The 16,083-nt window shown below is 33.6% G+C and overlaps 1 protein-coding gene across 1 annotated transcript in view; it reads right to left on the reverse strand.

The window, feature by feature from the left end:
- Positions 1-2,841: 2,841 nt before the first annotated feature.
- The window catches only part of Mip (Myoinhibiting peptide precursor), a 64,830-nt gene continuing 51,588 nt past the window's right edge, over positions 2,842-16,083 (reverse strand). The window contains exons 2-3 of the mRNA XM_075304525.1: positions 9,368-9,883; positions 2,842-9,296 (exon numbers count right to left, since the gene is read on the reverse strand). Of these exons, the coding sequence (XP_075160640.1) occupies positions 9,142-9,296; positions 9,368-9,875 (663 nt within the window). The 5' untranslated portion in view covers positions 9,876-9,883 and the 3' untranslated portion in view covers positions 2,842-9,141. The remainder of the gene's footprint in view (positions 9,297-9,367; positions 9,884-16,083) is intronic.

The following is a 16,083-nucleotide window of genomic DNA, read 5'->3' on the forward strand; positions in this document are numbered from 1 at the left end:
ATTGATATGGACCAATTTTTGTGTGATTGGGGACGGACATGCTCAGATCGACTCAGAATTGCACCACGACCCAGAATATATATACTTTATGGGGTCTTAGAGCAATATTTCGATGTGTTACAAACGGAATGACAAAGTTAATATACCCCCAATCCTATGGTGGAGGGTATAAAAAAAAGTATATACGGCCGTAAGTTCGGCCAGGCCGAAGCTTATGTATCCTCCACCATGGATTGCGTAGAAACGTCTACTGAAGCCGATGGCAAGGTATCATAAAACTTCCTAACAACGTAATATATACCACATAGTAGTTTAATATATACGTGGTATATATTAAACTACAAAAGGGCCGATTAAATACGTATATAATTAAGTTTAAAGTTTCTATAGAAATAAAATTTTGACAAAATAAAATTTTGACAACATTTTCTATAGAAGTAAAATTTTGACAAAATTTTCTATAGAAATAAAATTTGGAAAAAAATTTCTTTAGAAATAAAATTTTCACAAAATGTTCTATAGAAATAAAATTTTGTCAAAATTTTCTATAGAAACTAAATTTTGATAAAATTTTCTAAAGAAATAAAATTTTGACAAAATTTTCTATAGAAATAACATTTTAACAATGTTTTCTATAAAAATAAAATTTTGGTAGATTATCTTTGGCTCGAGTGGCAACCATGATTATGAACCGATATGGACCAATTTTTTTGTGTGATTGGGGATCGGCTATATATAACTATAGACCGATATGGGCCAATTTTGGCATGGTTATTAGCGGCCTTAGACTAACACCACGTTGCAAATTTCAACCGGATCGGATGAATTTTGCTTCTCCAAGAGGCTCCGGAGATCAAATCTGGGGAACGGTTTATATGGGGGCTATATATAATTATGGACCGATATTGACCAATTCTTGCGTGTTTGTTAGAGACCACATTCTAACACCATGTTCTAAAATTCAACCAGATCGGATGAATTTTACTCCTACAAGAGGCTCCGGAGGACAAATCTGGGGATCGATTTATATGGGGGCTATATATAATTATGGACCGATATGGACCACTTCTTGCATGGTTTTTAGAGACCATATACTAACACCACGTACCAAATTTCAACCGGATCGTATGAATTTTGCTTCTCTTAGAGGCTCCGGAGGTCAAATCTGGGGATCGGCTTATATGGGGGCTATATATAATTATGGACCGATATTGACCAATTCTTGCGTGTTTGTTAGAGACCACATTCTAACACCATGTTCTAAAATTCAACCAGATCGGATGAATTTTACTCCTCCAAGAGGCTCCGGAGGACAAATCTGGGGATCGATTTATATGGGGGCTATATATAATTATGGACCGATATTGACCAATTCTTGCGTGTTTGTTAGAGACCACATTCTAACACCATGTTCTAAAATTCAACCAGATCGGATGAATTTTACTCCTCTAAGAGGCTCCGGAGGTCAAATCTGGGGATCGGCTTATATGGGGGCTATATATAATTATGGGTCAATGTGGACCAATTTTTGCATGGTCATTAGAGAACATATACCAACACCATGTACCAAATTTCAGCCGGATCGGATGAAATTTGCTTCTCTTAGAGGCTCCGCAAGCAAAATCGGGGGATCGGTTTTTATATGGGGCTATATATAATTATGGACCGATGTGGACCAATTTTTGCTTGGTTGTTAGAGACCATATACTAACATCATGTACCAAATTTCAGCCGGATCGGATGAAATTTGCCTCTCTTAGAGCAATCGCAAGCCAAATTTGGGGGTCTGTTTGTATGGGGGCTATACGTAAAAGTGGACCGATATGGACCAATTTTTGCGTGGCTGTTAGAGACCATATAGTTACACCATGTACCAAATTTCAGCCTGATCGGATGAAATTTGTTTCTCTTAGAGGGTCTGAAATCCAAATTTGGGGGTCCGTTTATATGGGGGCTATACGTAAAAGTGGACCGATATGGCCCATTTGCAATACCATCCGACCTACATCAATAACAACTACGTGTGCCAAGTTTCAAGTCGATAGCTTGTTTCGTTCGGAAGTTAGCGTGATTGCAACAGACGGACGGACAGACGGACGGACATGCTTAGAACGACTCAGAATTTCACCACGACCCAGAATATATATACTTTATGGGGTCTTAGAGCAATATTTCGATGTGTTACAAACGGAATGACAAAGTTAATATACCCCCATCCTATGGTGGAGGGTATAATAAAAAAAAATTTTTTTGGTCGAAGCGGAGATCGAACCCAGGATCCTTGGTATGCAAGGCGGACGTACCAACCACTTCTCCACGGTGCCCAAATGAATGTATGTTTCAGTTAAATAAAATTTGTTTAATCGGCCCGTGGGCGCCGCAAGCTATGCTATATAAATATAACTTATAACGATAATTTTCTATTGATGACTATAGCAGTTACGTAGTCTAGTGGATAGTGTGTTTGATTACAAACTGTATGGTCCTCGGTTCGATTCTCCGTCCAGGCGAAAGGTACAATTTAAAACATTTATAAAATTGGATAATTTCTTCTACTCGTACATTGTTTGTATTACAGAAAACGGTGCTAAGAACTAAAAAACCTCGTGGAAGTGAGAAAGATGTGAGGAAAAATGAATTAAATTAGCCAGAATAGATTGTTTTTTTTTTTGTTTTTTTGAGTTAGTCTTTATGAAATTGTCCTGCAAAAGAATAAACGTTTATCACAAAAGTATATACTTTTATTCCAAATAAACTTCCGTACAGCGAAATGCATATGAGAAACGATCTTTGTTTGTCTAAAATTTCGTTTGGGAGGAAAGAATTAAAACCAATATGAAATTTTATGATCAAAAATGTATTGTTTTATTTTTAGGTATTTTTTGTTTCATTCACATATTTACATAGAAGCGGTCATTACTATAGTCCTTGCCTAGGTTACAATCACACAAATACCTTGCCTATAGGATATCCATTTATGTATGGTTTGGTTTGCTGTTAACAACATGACCCAGAAATTGTATTTAGCCAATAATATTTAAACATAGAATTTATATTGCGATATAAATAAACGAATCATACATATACATATACTTGTATGTATATTGCTATTAATAAATATATTTTAAATTATATCAATAATAAAATGTTTGGCATTATACACCGTATGCTATTGTACATGATGTAATTTTATATGGATTTGTTTAATGAAAGTAAATGAATAAATATATTAAAAATTTATCAGAAGTTTCCCCTATAATATAAGTGTAACAATAAATACCAATGAATTATTTTATGTAATAGCTAAGCTTCGATCTGCTCATACACTGGGAAAAATTACTTATGAATATTGTATGTTTTTTTTTAGATGCACGCAATATGATCACAGCAAACATGTTTCAAGAGCAAAATGTTTTTTTTTGGATGGTGACCATATAACATGTTTGTCACAAAAATGTTATTTTCTCGCCAAACATAACGTGCTTGACGAAAATACATACATAATTTCCGAGAAAACGATAATCATGCAGTGATGCCAGGAAGTTTTTTGAAAATTCCCTACGCGGCTCCTAAAAATTCCCTTTTTTCCCTACGCCCAAAATTTTTTTTCCTACATTTTTCCCTACGGTACTAAATTCAAACAAATTTGGCAAGAAAATGACAAATATTTTACATTACATTCAATTTATTTAAAATTAATAGTCAGGGATTATATCCTTCACTAAAGGGACCAAATGTTCAATAATATGAATATGTACATTTTTATTCGGATTCCGAACATTGCAACATCATTGCACATTTTTAACACTACCAACATTTTTCTTGTGGACTTTAATGGCCGCGTGTTTCTTCAGGTCTGATTTCTACAATTTACGAACTTTCCACAAGCAATGCATTGGTATTTAAAATCATCTTTTTCGACCGCCTCTAGCCAACGCTTTAATTCAACAGTGAGCCAATTTGGTCAAAATTATAAATATTGTTGGGATGGTTTTATTTTCTTCACTAGACGACATTTTTCTAAAACATTAAAAACTGTTATGAATGTAACAAGTGTAAAACAGTTTTTGAAGATATTTCGGAATAAAAATCCTACATTTACTATTTTTATGTTAGCCTGACACCAATGCAGGCCGGCTTAATGTCCAAGTCATTTAAACTAAATATTATTACAATACTTATTCGAGCTTATTGGACAAGTTCTTTTCAGTAATAGTACTAATTCCCTTAATCATCTTGTTCAATAGGCTCGAATAAGTATTGTAATAATATTTAATCCTACATTTATGTACACGAATCCGCGTATGCACTGCAAGTGATCTTTGTATTAGAAAATATTGAGAGGCACCAAGTTGAGGAAGCCATCACCTGTTTATGAACCTTAATGGAAGCATTCATTCCTGCAAATGAAATCTATTTACGCATTTGTAATTAAATACCAATGCAACACATCTTTTAACGTTACCGCTGAACTTTTCTATCTGGAATATTAAGGAAAAGTACTCTTCTTGTTGCAAAATGTAGTAAACTCTTTAAATTGGAAAAATTCCCTACATTTGCAGAAAAAATGAAAACTCTGTCCTTCTTTCCCTACAGATGTAATTTTAGGAAAAAATCCCTACAAAAAAGGATTTTTCCCTACGCTTGACATCACTGTAATCATGTTACCTGGTCACCATCCAAAAATAACATTTTGCTCTTGAAACATGTTTGAGATGATCATATTTCTTCTCTGTGCATGGGTATAAAACAAATCTATTTAAAGTTCAAGCTCATTCTAAAGGGTATATTTTTTAAGCTGGATACTACACTTTATCATTGCCTTAATATTTAAATAGAAACTTTTATCATAAAAGGTATTTTTTATGATGTTCACCCAGAGAAGAAATATGATCACCTCAAACATATTTTAAGAGCAAAATGTTATTTTTGGGTGGTGACCATGTAACATGGTTTTCACAACCATGTTATTTTCTCGGAAATTATGTATCTGATTTCGGCAAGCAGGTTATATTTGACGAGAAAATTACATTTTAGAGACAAACATGTTACATGGTCACCATACACAAATAACATTTTGCTCTTGAAACATGTTTGAGGGGATCATATTCCTTCTCTGCGTGTTGAAAAAGATGATATTTATTGATTAGCGTAAAAAGTAAATTTATGTATTAATAGATATAAATATTAGTTATTCCTTAATTTAAATCAACATAAAATTATTTACTTAGAAACGGTTTTGTAAAAGTGGAGCTGATGTACTATTTAAATAAAAAAAGAAGATAAGACATGACTTCAATTTATAAACAAAACAAACCAAAAAAAAACTATAAATTTTTAATTAATCTCATTTAGTTCAAGATTCCCAAAAAATAATGAAAAATCCTATTCTTTATTACTTTGAACTGAGTTAAACTTATGCGCCGTTCATATGACAAGATTCTTTGTATATATAACTTTTTGGGGATTTTATGTACCGGATAATAAAATACTTTTATGCAATTAGCTGTTTATCGGTACGATAAATACTAACAAGACATTAAGAAATTGGTCCTTACTCTATTAATCAATGACAGCGGTACGGGGATACATACTTCTCAGTAGAGGTCTGCACAATTCCATTTGTAAATGCAGAGTACACGTGTACTTGCTACATGAGTACATCTATTTGAGAGATTCGCAAAACAATTGGTACACATTTTGATGAACACCAAACGCCACGAGTAACTTCTTGTTGCTACTCTGATGTCTTCACTACCAACAAACACATATTCCTCTTTCTCTCTTATTGAAGTGTACTCAGAGTGATCACGTCGAGTATGTTGCGAGAACAAAACTTCATAGAGTACTCCATGTACCAAGTGCAGTTTCAGAAGTACATAAAAACAGTTACTCTCCATAATAAATGTTTTCGGTTTGTTATAAAGAACGGCAAACGTTAAGTGTGTGACATACATAAATATATGAAATATGTGACATACATACATATCTATGATTAATAATAATGGAAAGTTTTGCTTCGCACATAACTGAGAAATACTTGTGGTACCACGTGAAGTGAAGAGAATCCATGTTGTACTTCTTCTCAAGTACTTACATTTTTATTGTTCCTTCTTTTCGGAATACATATTGTTTCGGATAAGTACTTGGTGGTATTTGACAAGCAAGTGTTCTCTTCACTTCACTACTTGCGCTCTGAGAGAAAGACAGTGTATGTACTATATTCGACAGCGAATTGCATACATGTAGTGAAAAGTTATTCGATGCAGATCTCTACTTCTCAGTATGCATCCCCAGTTAAAATTCAATTAACATCTTTATAGTTTACTAACCCATACATGGGTAATTTTTTCTGTATTCGGAAACCGGGTATCAATATAACTGAAACTAAAGTGTTTTAGTACTTTTTTATGACCTTATAAAGACAAAAAATCCACAGTTCGATTCCGATTAGAATTTCGGGAATGGTCTGAAACAATACGCATAATACCGCGTATTGAAATTAATTAATTTTTAACCCTCTCATGCCCGATGTTGCATATATGCAATATTGTGTTTTGAACTTTTTTTTTAGTATATGAGGAAACGAACTTATATGCCAAGCAAACAAAAGGCATACAAATTAAATGTGCTGTGTCTGAAATAAAAAGGTTTGTTTGCATTCTACTATACCTTGCAGTTGCTACCGAGCATTTGTACGCAAGTCAAACTACAGTTGTCGCAAAATAGAGAGGTCATCCATCATCTCTCCATCGACTCCGTCATCACTAGGTCCTTCATCATCTGATTCATCATCAGCAGAACATCTAGGACATTGTCCTGGTGATGATGAAGGACACCTATGAAATTTTTTCCAGTTGATTAACTCTATTTTATAGGTCAACTAAAAAAAAACTTAGCCACGCCATTTTAAATTGGCCGTAGGAGGGTTAAAAAATAATTATCGATAATTAAAAGAATTAATTACAAGTAACAGAGGTATTTTTTTTTTGTTGGGTGTAGTGATTTTTTTCGTAAAAACTTTAATAGTTTTCAAAACAGTTTCCTTTGTTTGTTAAATTCGCATTATTTGCTCTTTATAAAACTAATGTGTGATAAAAGCAAATTCCCTTTGTCTAAAATTTCATTTGTGATTAAAGAGTTTTTTTTTTTTGTGCACATCAATCAGAAGGGAATTGATTAATTTTATTTGTCAACAGAAAATATATCGCTAAGTGCATAGTATTTTGTTCTTAATAAAGTCTTAAATCAGAAAATGGAAAATTTCAAAATATACAGGTTGGCCCAAAAAGAACTGAAGGATTAAAAATAACTGTAATTTTTCGGTTTTTATTTGTATGCGCAGTTGCTCCATCTTGCTGGAACCATATGTTTTGATTATTCTCAACATGTGGACGCAAAAAATTGTCTATCATAGTCCTATACTCCACATCTTCGAAAAAATATGAACCGATAATTTTATCAGCCATAACACCGCACCAAACAGTACATCTGGCGGGGTGTAATTCACGCCGATGTAATGCCCTAGGATTGTGAGTGCCCCAAAATCTACAATTTTGTTTGTTTACATAGCCATTTAAGTGAAAATGAGCTTCATCGCTAATTATAAGATTGTTTAAAAGTTATCATTTTCCCTGGCTTCCAGAAGAATAAAAAAATTGAATGATTTTGACGCGTTGCTGCACATCATATGTAGCCATGATTTATCTCCAAAAACCAGTAAATAACCTGCAAAAGACTAAAACAAATATTAAAAACAAAAAAGATGTAACAATTTTTTAATCCTTCATTCTTTTTTCAGTCTTTTTTGGGCCACCCTGTATATACTTAAAAAATAAACTTTTAAATAAACAAACTCGTCTTCTGTCATATATTATTTTCTAGCGAAAAAATCCCAAATTAACTCATTGGATTTTCTTCGACCTTTCTATTAATAAAAATAAATTAATTTTCATATCAAGCTGGAGATCTTTCGCTTTTTCCCCTTTATGACACTGTGCAGTACCTACAGTGATACTACATAAATATTTGTTGTGTTGTGTTGTTTAAGTTATTGATATTCTTTGCAATTCAAAAATGCAAAATTGTGAAATATTGGGCGTTTTCTTTTCTTGTAAAATATGGGCACTTATTTTGCCCGGAATATGACATTTTTAGATTATTTTGTAAAAAAACACAGGAAGAGTTCGCCAAAGTTTCGAATAATGTTGTGAAAATAACGGCAAATTGAGGACATTTTTACCACTGCCGACAAACGAGAATGCTGTGATTGCTTTAAAAAGCAGAATTGTATATGCTGATGATGGTGACTTGAATTATTTGAATTAATGAAAATTCGATAATTTCAATGTTTTAACACTGGTTTATACACACGATCATGTTGTTTATATTTTATTATTTTTGGTGTGTGTTCATTTTATCATGATCCTGTTTGCTCCTTCTAATTCTTTTCTGCTCGTAAAAAAAGATAGCGTTTTTTATTTAAGTTGTTGGCATCATTTTAAAAATGTAAACTCTGTAAAAAATTAAGTAAAATCAGTTTTTTTCTGAAAAGAAAACACCATTAGGGGAAACCCCGTTTGTGAATTCACAAAGAAGAAATTATTAGGCAATATCAATATTGAATATTATAGGCATTTTTCTAAAACAAACAATTTTTTTTACAAGTAAATTTTTCTCAGTGTATTATTCTTTTTCGATGTGGTTATGAGGATATTTAGGAAGTTTTACACACAACCTTGTCTACACATATAGGATTCAAGGTCCTTACAAATAGGTTCACATTGTATATTCGTATTACATTGAGAAAAAAAATGATATTAATTCTAACATTTATTTTCAAAAATAAAAAGTTGTGTTATAAGGCTTTCATGCAATTTTTTTTATAGTTTTAAGTTTTTCGATTTTCTTAATATTTCATATTTTTGTTTTTTCAAATAATTTAAGTTAGATAATTTATTTTACACAACTACATATGTACTCGTACTTATTAGATAACCTATATGACATATGGAATTAATATTAATAAATACGTATTAGTTAGTGGAATTAATTAATTGATCATGTTGAAATCGGTTGTCATCGTAATCGTCATCTAGGAGTAGTTATGGATTAATTTCACATATGAAAGCAGCCAGCAGTTTAATTCAAATCGGAGAATGTTGAAATGGAACGTTTTCCCCAACCGCCATGGAGCTTTTGCCAATCTTTACTGGCCCGTTTACCCCACATGCCTTTTAAGTTGTTCCAGTTGGGTTCACGCTTACCCCAGGATCCTGATTGGAATGAGAAAATATCTGGTATAATAAAACCAATCGGAAATGGTAATCGCTTAAGCACTGCTATCCCCACAAATGTTCAAGCTTACCTCTGAATTTATTCCATGTGGGTCCATTACGTCGTTTACCCCATGCTACATTTAAGTTTTTCCAAGCACGTTTCTCATTTAGGACATTATCATCTAAGTCATTAGTTTCGCCAGAGTTAACCGCATACTCTTGGGGATTCACCAAATGCTCTAATGTTGCAGCATTTGTCAGATATGCGAGTTGTACCTTAGATCTGGGATCCATACCTGCTATTAGCACTGGCAATATATTATCTCCTTCGGTATATTCCAAATCTTGGCTGGATCGTTTACCCCATGATCCTTGCAGCGATTGCCAACCACTGCGTTTTTCATCAATACCTCCATCGATGTTCATCATATCACCAAATTCATTTTCATTATCACTCACTGTGGGTATCTCAGGTGTCACAGCATTGGCTAACACTGATGCCATAGAGCAGGCGATTACAAGAAAGCCAATTAGGGTTTCAATTGAAATAAAATGCCGTTTAAGAGACCATCTTGAGAGATTTGCTAAAATAGTCATTTTGTATTCTTCTGAAACAAAAAAAAAAAAAAAATAAATAAATAAATAAAAGAAAGGAAAAAAATCCAAAAATTGCTTCTATTCAAAATAATTCCCCATATTGGCTTGGACTATTCCCTATAGAGAAAAGAAAACCCTCACGAAAGGTAGAGAGTCCGGAGACCGACATTAACATAATTACTCTGCTCTTGAGTCACAGACCCTGAATATGAAGAAAATATCAAATAAAAACTATTAATTTTTTGAGGCATGCAAACGTCATATTCCCGACTTTTTAGAAATGTGGAAAAGATTTTGCGACTATTAAAAAGTCAAATTTTACCGACTTTCAATTTTTTTGATGACCATTGGCGATGCTAGGGCCACGCCAAATCTTATGTACCCTCCTGTCTGTCATCCACAATCGAATTACTTGGGTTGCGGTAACACTTGCCGATGGCAAGGTATCTTAAAACTTCTTAACACCGTCTTCTCAATTGTCAGTTAGTTCATACGGGGTATATATTAAACAAAAAAGGCCGATTAAATACGTAAATAATTCAGTTTGACAAAATTTTCTATAGAAATAAAATTTTGACAAAATTTTCTATAGAAATAAAATTTTGACAAAATTTTCTATAGAAATAAAATTTTGACAAAATTTTCTATAGAAATAAAATTTTGACAAAATTTTCTACAGAAATAAAATCTTGACAAAAGTTTTTATAGTAAAAACAATTTTGACAAAATTTTCTATACTAATAAAAAAAAAAAATATATATATATATATATATATATATATATATATATATATATATATATATATATATATATATATATATATATATATATATATATATATATATATATATATATATATATATATATATATATATATATATATATATATATATATATATATATATATATATATATATATATATATATATATATATATATATATATATATATATATATATATATATATATATATATATATATATATATATATATATATATATATATATATATATATATATATATATATATATATAGACCGATATGGACCAAGTTTAGCATGGTTACTAGCTGCCATATACTAGCGCAATATACCAAATTTTACCACGTACCAAATTTCAACCGGATCGGATGAATTGCTCCTCCAATAGCTCCGGAGGTCAAATCTGGAGATCGGTTTATATGGGGGCTATATAACATATAATTATGGACCAATTTTTGCATGGTTGTTAGAGACCATATACTAACACCATGTACCAAATTTCAACCGGATCGGATGAATTTGCTCCTCCAATAGCTCCGGAGTTCAAATCTGGAGATCGGTTTATATGGGGGCTATATATAATTATGGACCGATGTGAACCAATTTTAGCATGGTTGTTAGAGACCATAAATTAACACCACATATCAAATTTGAACCGGAACGGGTGAATTTTGCTCTTCCAAGGGGCTCCGGAGGTCAAAGCTGGGGATCGGTTTATATGAGGGCTACATATAATTATGGACCAATTCCTGCATGGTTGTCAGAGACCATATACCAACACCACGTACCAAATTTAAACCGAATCTGATGAATTTTGCTCATCCATGAGGCTCCGGATCGGTTTACGAGTATATGGGCGGTTTATATGGGGGCTATATATAATTATGGACCGATGTGAACCAATTTTTGCATGGTTGTTAGAGACCATATACTAACACCATGTACAAATTTCAGCCGGATCGGATGAAATTTGCTCCTCTTAGAGGCTCCGCAAGCCAAATCAGAGCGTCGGTTTATATGGGGGCTATACGTGGTCCGATATGGTCCATTTGCAATACCATCCGACCTACATCAATAACAACTACTTGTGCCAAGTTTCTAGTCGATAGCTTGTTTCGTTCGGAAGTTAGCGTGATTTCAACTGACGGACGGACGGACAAACTCAGATCGACTCAGAATTTCGTGATTATTAATATTATACGTACTTAATTTTTGGGCATAATGTCTGAATAATTTCAGGAGAAACTCTCCAAAAATTGCAGGCAAATCGGATAAAAATTGGGATGTCGGGACGCTCAAGACCCTAAATCGAGGCGTTGGTTAATACGGGGGCTATATCAAAATCTGGACCGATCTTCGAACTTGACCTCAAATACGAGTTTTTTTTAACATTTCAGCACAATAGCTTCATTATAGAAGTGTGTACGCCGCAAGAATTCACTTCGTTAATTTTACGAAAAAGTCTTCATTAACTATTCCTTGTGACTTCTTCTTTAAAACAACGAGATTTTCATTCATTTTGGTAAATTTTACGAAGAATATTTTACGCATATACGAAACGTCCACGAAATATTCTATATTATTTTTTCTTCGTAAAAAATTCGTACTTTTAACGAAACTTTCTCAAATTTCATGATTTTTGTGAAGAAGTTTTTACGAACTTATGAATATTTTATGAAACATTCTGCGTTCAAATTTCTTCATAAAAAGTACGAAAAATTTTCTTTGAAATAACGAAGAAGTTTCATTGAATTTGTAAAATTTTCGTTCGCGACATAAAATTGTCTTTGATAATGTGCTTTATTCATTTTCGTAATGCATGCCTATGCTAATTCTCATTTCGGTGACAGCATGCTATGAATAAAAGTGAAGCAACCAAACTAAAAATTATTCAAAAACTTAAGATGTAAAGTAGTGATGACATTTTTCAAGCTTGTTACTACAACCAAATGCATTTTGAAACATAATATTTTTTTCTCTGAAAGTTCGAAAATTTTTCACAAAAAGTACGATCGTTTTTAATAAAAAGTATAAAATTGTTTCATAAAAAGTACGAACATTTTTCATAAAACGCACGAAAGTTTTACATACAACTGTGAAGAACAAATTTCGTTATAAGAACGTACCATTTCGTTATTTTAATGAAAAAGTTTCTTTGGTTGTAAAACAATGAAAAATTTCGTACTTTTAACGAAATTTTTCGTTCTTTTACGTAGAAAATTCTTTCGGTGTATAAAGTATTTTCTCTAAGAGCAAATAAACCCAAATTTATGAGAAGACATTCAACGACTATCTCTAATCTTTTTATACTCATAACCACATAGTGGCCAGGGTATAATAACTTTAATCTGCCAAAAAATGTGCCTACCAGAAATATTCATTTTAGACCCCATAAAGTATATACCGATCGACTCAGAATCACCCCCTGAGTCGATCTAGCGCTTGGTGTCCGTCCATCTGTTAATGTATTTGTTGTTCGCAGGATTCGGATCGCAATTATTAACCGATTTTGACGAAATTTGGTACAGGGTGTTTTTTGGTACAATGACGAACGCTATTGAAATTGGAAGAAATCGGATCAAATTTAGATATAGCTCCCATATATATGTTTCGCCCGATTTCGATAAATGGGGTTACGTTGCGATTTTTTATCGTCAAATTTGGCACAAAGTAATCTTTTTCATCACACTTCAAGTGTGCAAAATTTCATCCAAATCGGTTCAGATTTAGATATAGATCCCGATTTTCCCAAATTTGGCCACATAACCTTTATTTATTACCCGATCTTACTCAAATTTAGCAAAAGGTAACCTTCTGTAGTATCAACCAAACCTGCCAAATATCATCAAAATCGGTTTAGATTTAGATATAGGTCCCATATATATGTACTCGTATCGCCCGATTTTCACAAATTTGCCCTAAAGGGTGATACGGTCAAAATTTGGTCAATATAAACTTGACGTATTTCTTTCAATTTTGCATTTAAAAAACCTGAACACCCCTCATTTTGAAGGTGTGTGTGTGTAGAATGTTGCTCCTATTTTGATTTTGGAATTCACTCTTCAGTTGTCAAAATGCCGTCCAAGCAAGAAGAGCAGCGTATCAAGATTTTGCTCGCGCATCGCGAAAATCCGAGCTACTCGCACGCAAAGCTGGCAAAATCGCTAAAAGTTGCCAAATCAACCGTTACAAATGTAATTAAAGTGTTTGGGGAACGTTTGTCGACAGCCAGGAAGTCTGGATCGGGGGGAAATTGAAAACCGGAAGCCGCTGAGACGACAAAGAGAGTTGCCGGTAGTTTCAAGCGAAACCCTAACCTCTCTCTCCGAGACGCCGCAAATAAGCTGGGTGTATCGTCTACAACCGTGCATCGAGCCAAAAAACTCCAAATCGCGATGATAAACAAAATACGACGGCCAAAGCGCGATCCCGGAGGCTGTACACGACGATGCTGACGAAGTTTGACTGCGTGGTAATGGACGACGAAACCTACGTCAAAGCCGACTACAAGCAGCTTCCGGGACAGGAGTTTTATACGGCAAAAGGAAGGGGAAAGGTAGCAGATATTTTCAAGCACATAAAACTGTCAAAGTTCGCAAAGAAATATCTGGTTTGCCAAGCCATCTGTACCTGTGGCTTGAAAAGCAGCATTTTCATAGCTTCCGGGACTGTCAACCAAGAAATTTACGTGAAAGAGTGTTTGAATAAACGTCTGCTGCCTTTCCTGAAGAAACACGGTTGTTCCGTACTGTTTTGGCCGGATTTGGCATCTTGCCATTACGGTAAAAAGGCCATGGAGTGGTACACCGCCAACAACGTGCAGGTGGTTCCCAAGGACAAGAACCCTCCCAACACGCCTGAGCTCCGCCCAATTGAGAAATATTGGGCTATTGTCAAGCGGAACCTAAAGAAGACCAAAAAACTGCTAAGGACGGGCAGCAGTTCAAGGCAAACTGGCTTTCTGCAGCGAAGAAGGTGGACAAGGTGGCTGTACAAAATCTGATGGCAGGTGTCAAGCGTGAGGCCCGGCATTTCGGATTTGGAAAAGCGAAAGTCTAACTGAATATTTTTCCTGAATTTTATACAAATTGAACTTGGAAAGGAAATTTAATTTGATTTTTTAAATAAACGATTTCACCGATTTACACGCGTTTTCCCTTGACCAAATTTTGACCGTATCACCCTTTAATAACCCTATTTTTTTTTACAAAAATAGCCTTATTTATTACATGATATTTCTAAAATTTAGCACAAGATAACCTTCTATTGCATCAATCAAACCTATCAAATAATATCAAAATCGGTTCAGATTTAGATATAGCTCCCACATATATGTATTATACGATTTTTAAAAATTTGCTCCTAATAACCATATTTTTGACCATAGAGGCCTCATTTATTATCAGATCTTACTCATATTTACCACTCATGGTATAAATCAAACTTGCCAAATATTATCCAAATTGGTTCAGATTTAGATATAGCTCCCATATATACGCATCGCTCGATTTTCCCAAAGTTTGCCATAATACTCTTATTTATTAACCAACGTTACTTAAATTTCAAATTTTGATGTATTGGACGATCTATTTAGCCATACATGTAGCTTGTACATAAATATATTGGCCGATTTACTCAAATTTGGATTTAGTGCCCAAACTAATTAAGCGATTTCCTCTTTTTTTTTAATAATGGAAGCAATATTAGTGCCACACAAACTCCGTAGGTTCAGAATCAACTGTAGCTCCCAATATCAGACATTTCTGTTCAGATTGTGATAAAACTCCCATAACTAACATATGTACCCCTTAATGTTCTTACATATGGAAATGCGCGTTATCTCCCAATCCTATACCACTCATACCCCACAAACAATGATTACTAATTCAGTAGGGGTGGTTTAGGGTATGATATAGTCGGCCCCACCCGACTTTGTACTTTACTCACTTGTTTTACTTCCATTTAAAGGAAATTTATTAGCTTCAAAAGAAAACCTTGTTTGTCTAAAATTTCGTTCCTCAGAAAAGTAAACTCTTCTTTCAGTGTACTCATAGGGATAAAAATTTGTAGAATTTAGACTTCCAATCATATGAAAGGCCTTCTTTCATCGGATTTTCTTGCATGCTTAAACGAGATGTTTAAGACTCCTCCAAAACGCATGGTGTTGGGTTTTTCATATTCGGCCCGTCGGAACTTAAGGTTGTATATAGTTTTTATTTTGTCGAAATATTCAAAACAGTGGGTTTAAAGACTATATCGTAAAAACTCCGAATATTGTTCTGCCGCCCTTAGAACATTAACGTCGTATTTCAATTGCATTATGAGAGTTTTATGGAACTTATAAGCCTTCTACTATGCCAACATGTTTTAAAGGATTTTTCTATGATTTTATGTCCATGTCCTGGCATGGGTAGACAAGTTGTCTAACTTAATTCATTCACCACCAAT

Source organism: Haematobia irritans, chromosome 4 (genome assembly GCF_050003625.1).
Source record: "Haematobia irritans isolate KBUSLIRL chromosome 4, ASM5000362v1, whole genome shotgun sequence".
Taxonomy (NCBI): domain Eukaryota; kingdom Metazoa; phylum Arthropoda; class Insecta; order Diptera; family Muscidae; genus Haematobia; species Haematobia irritans.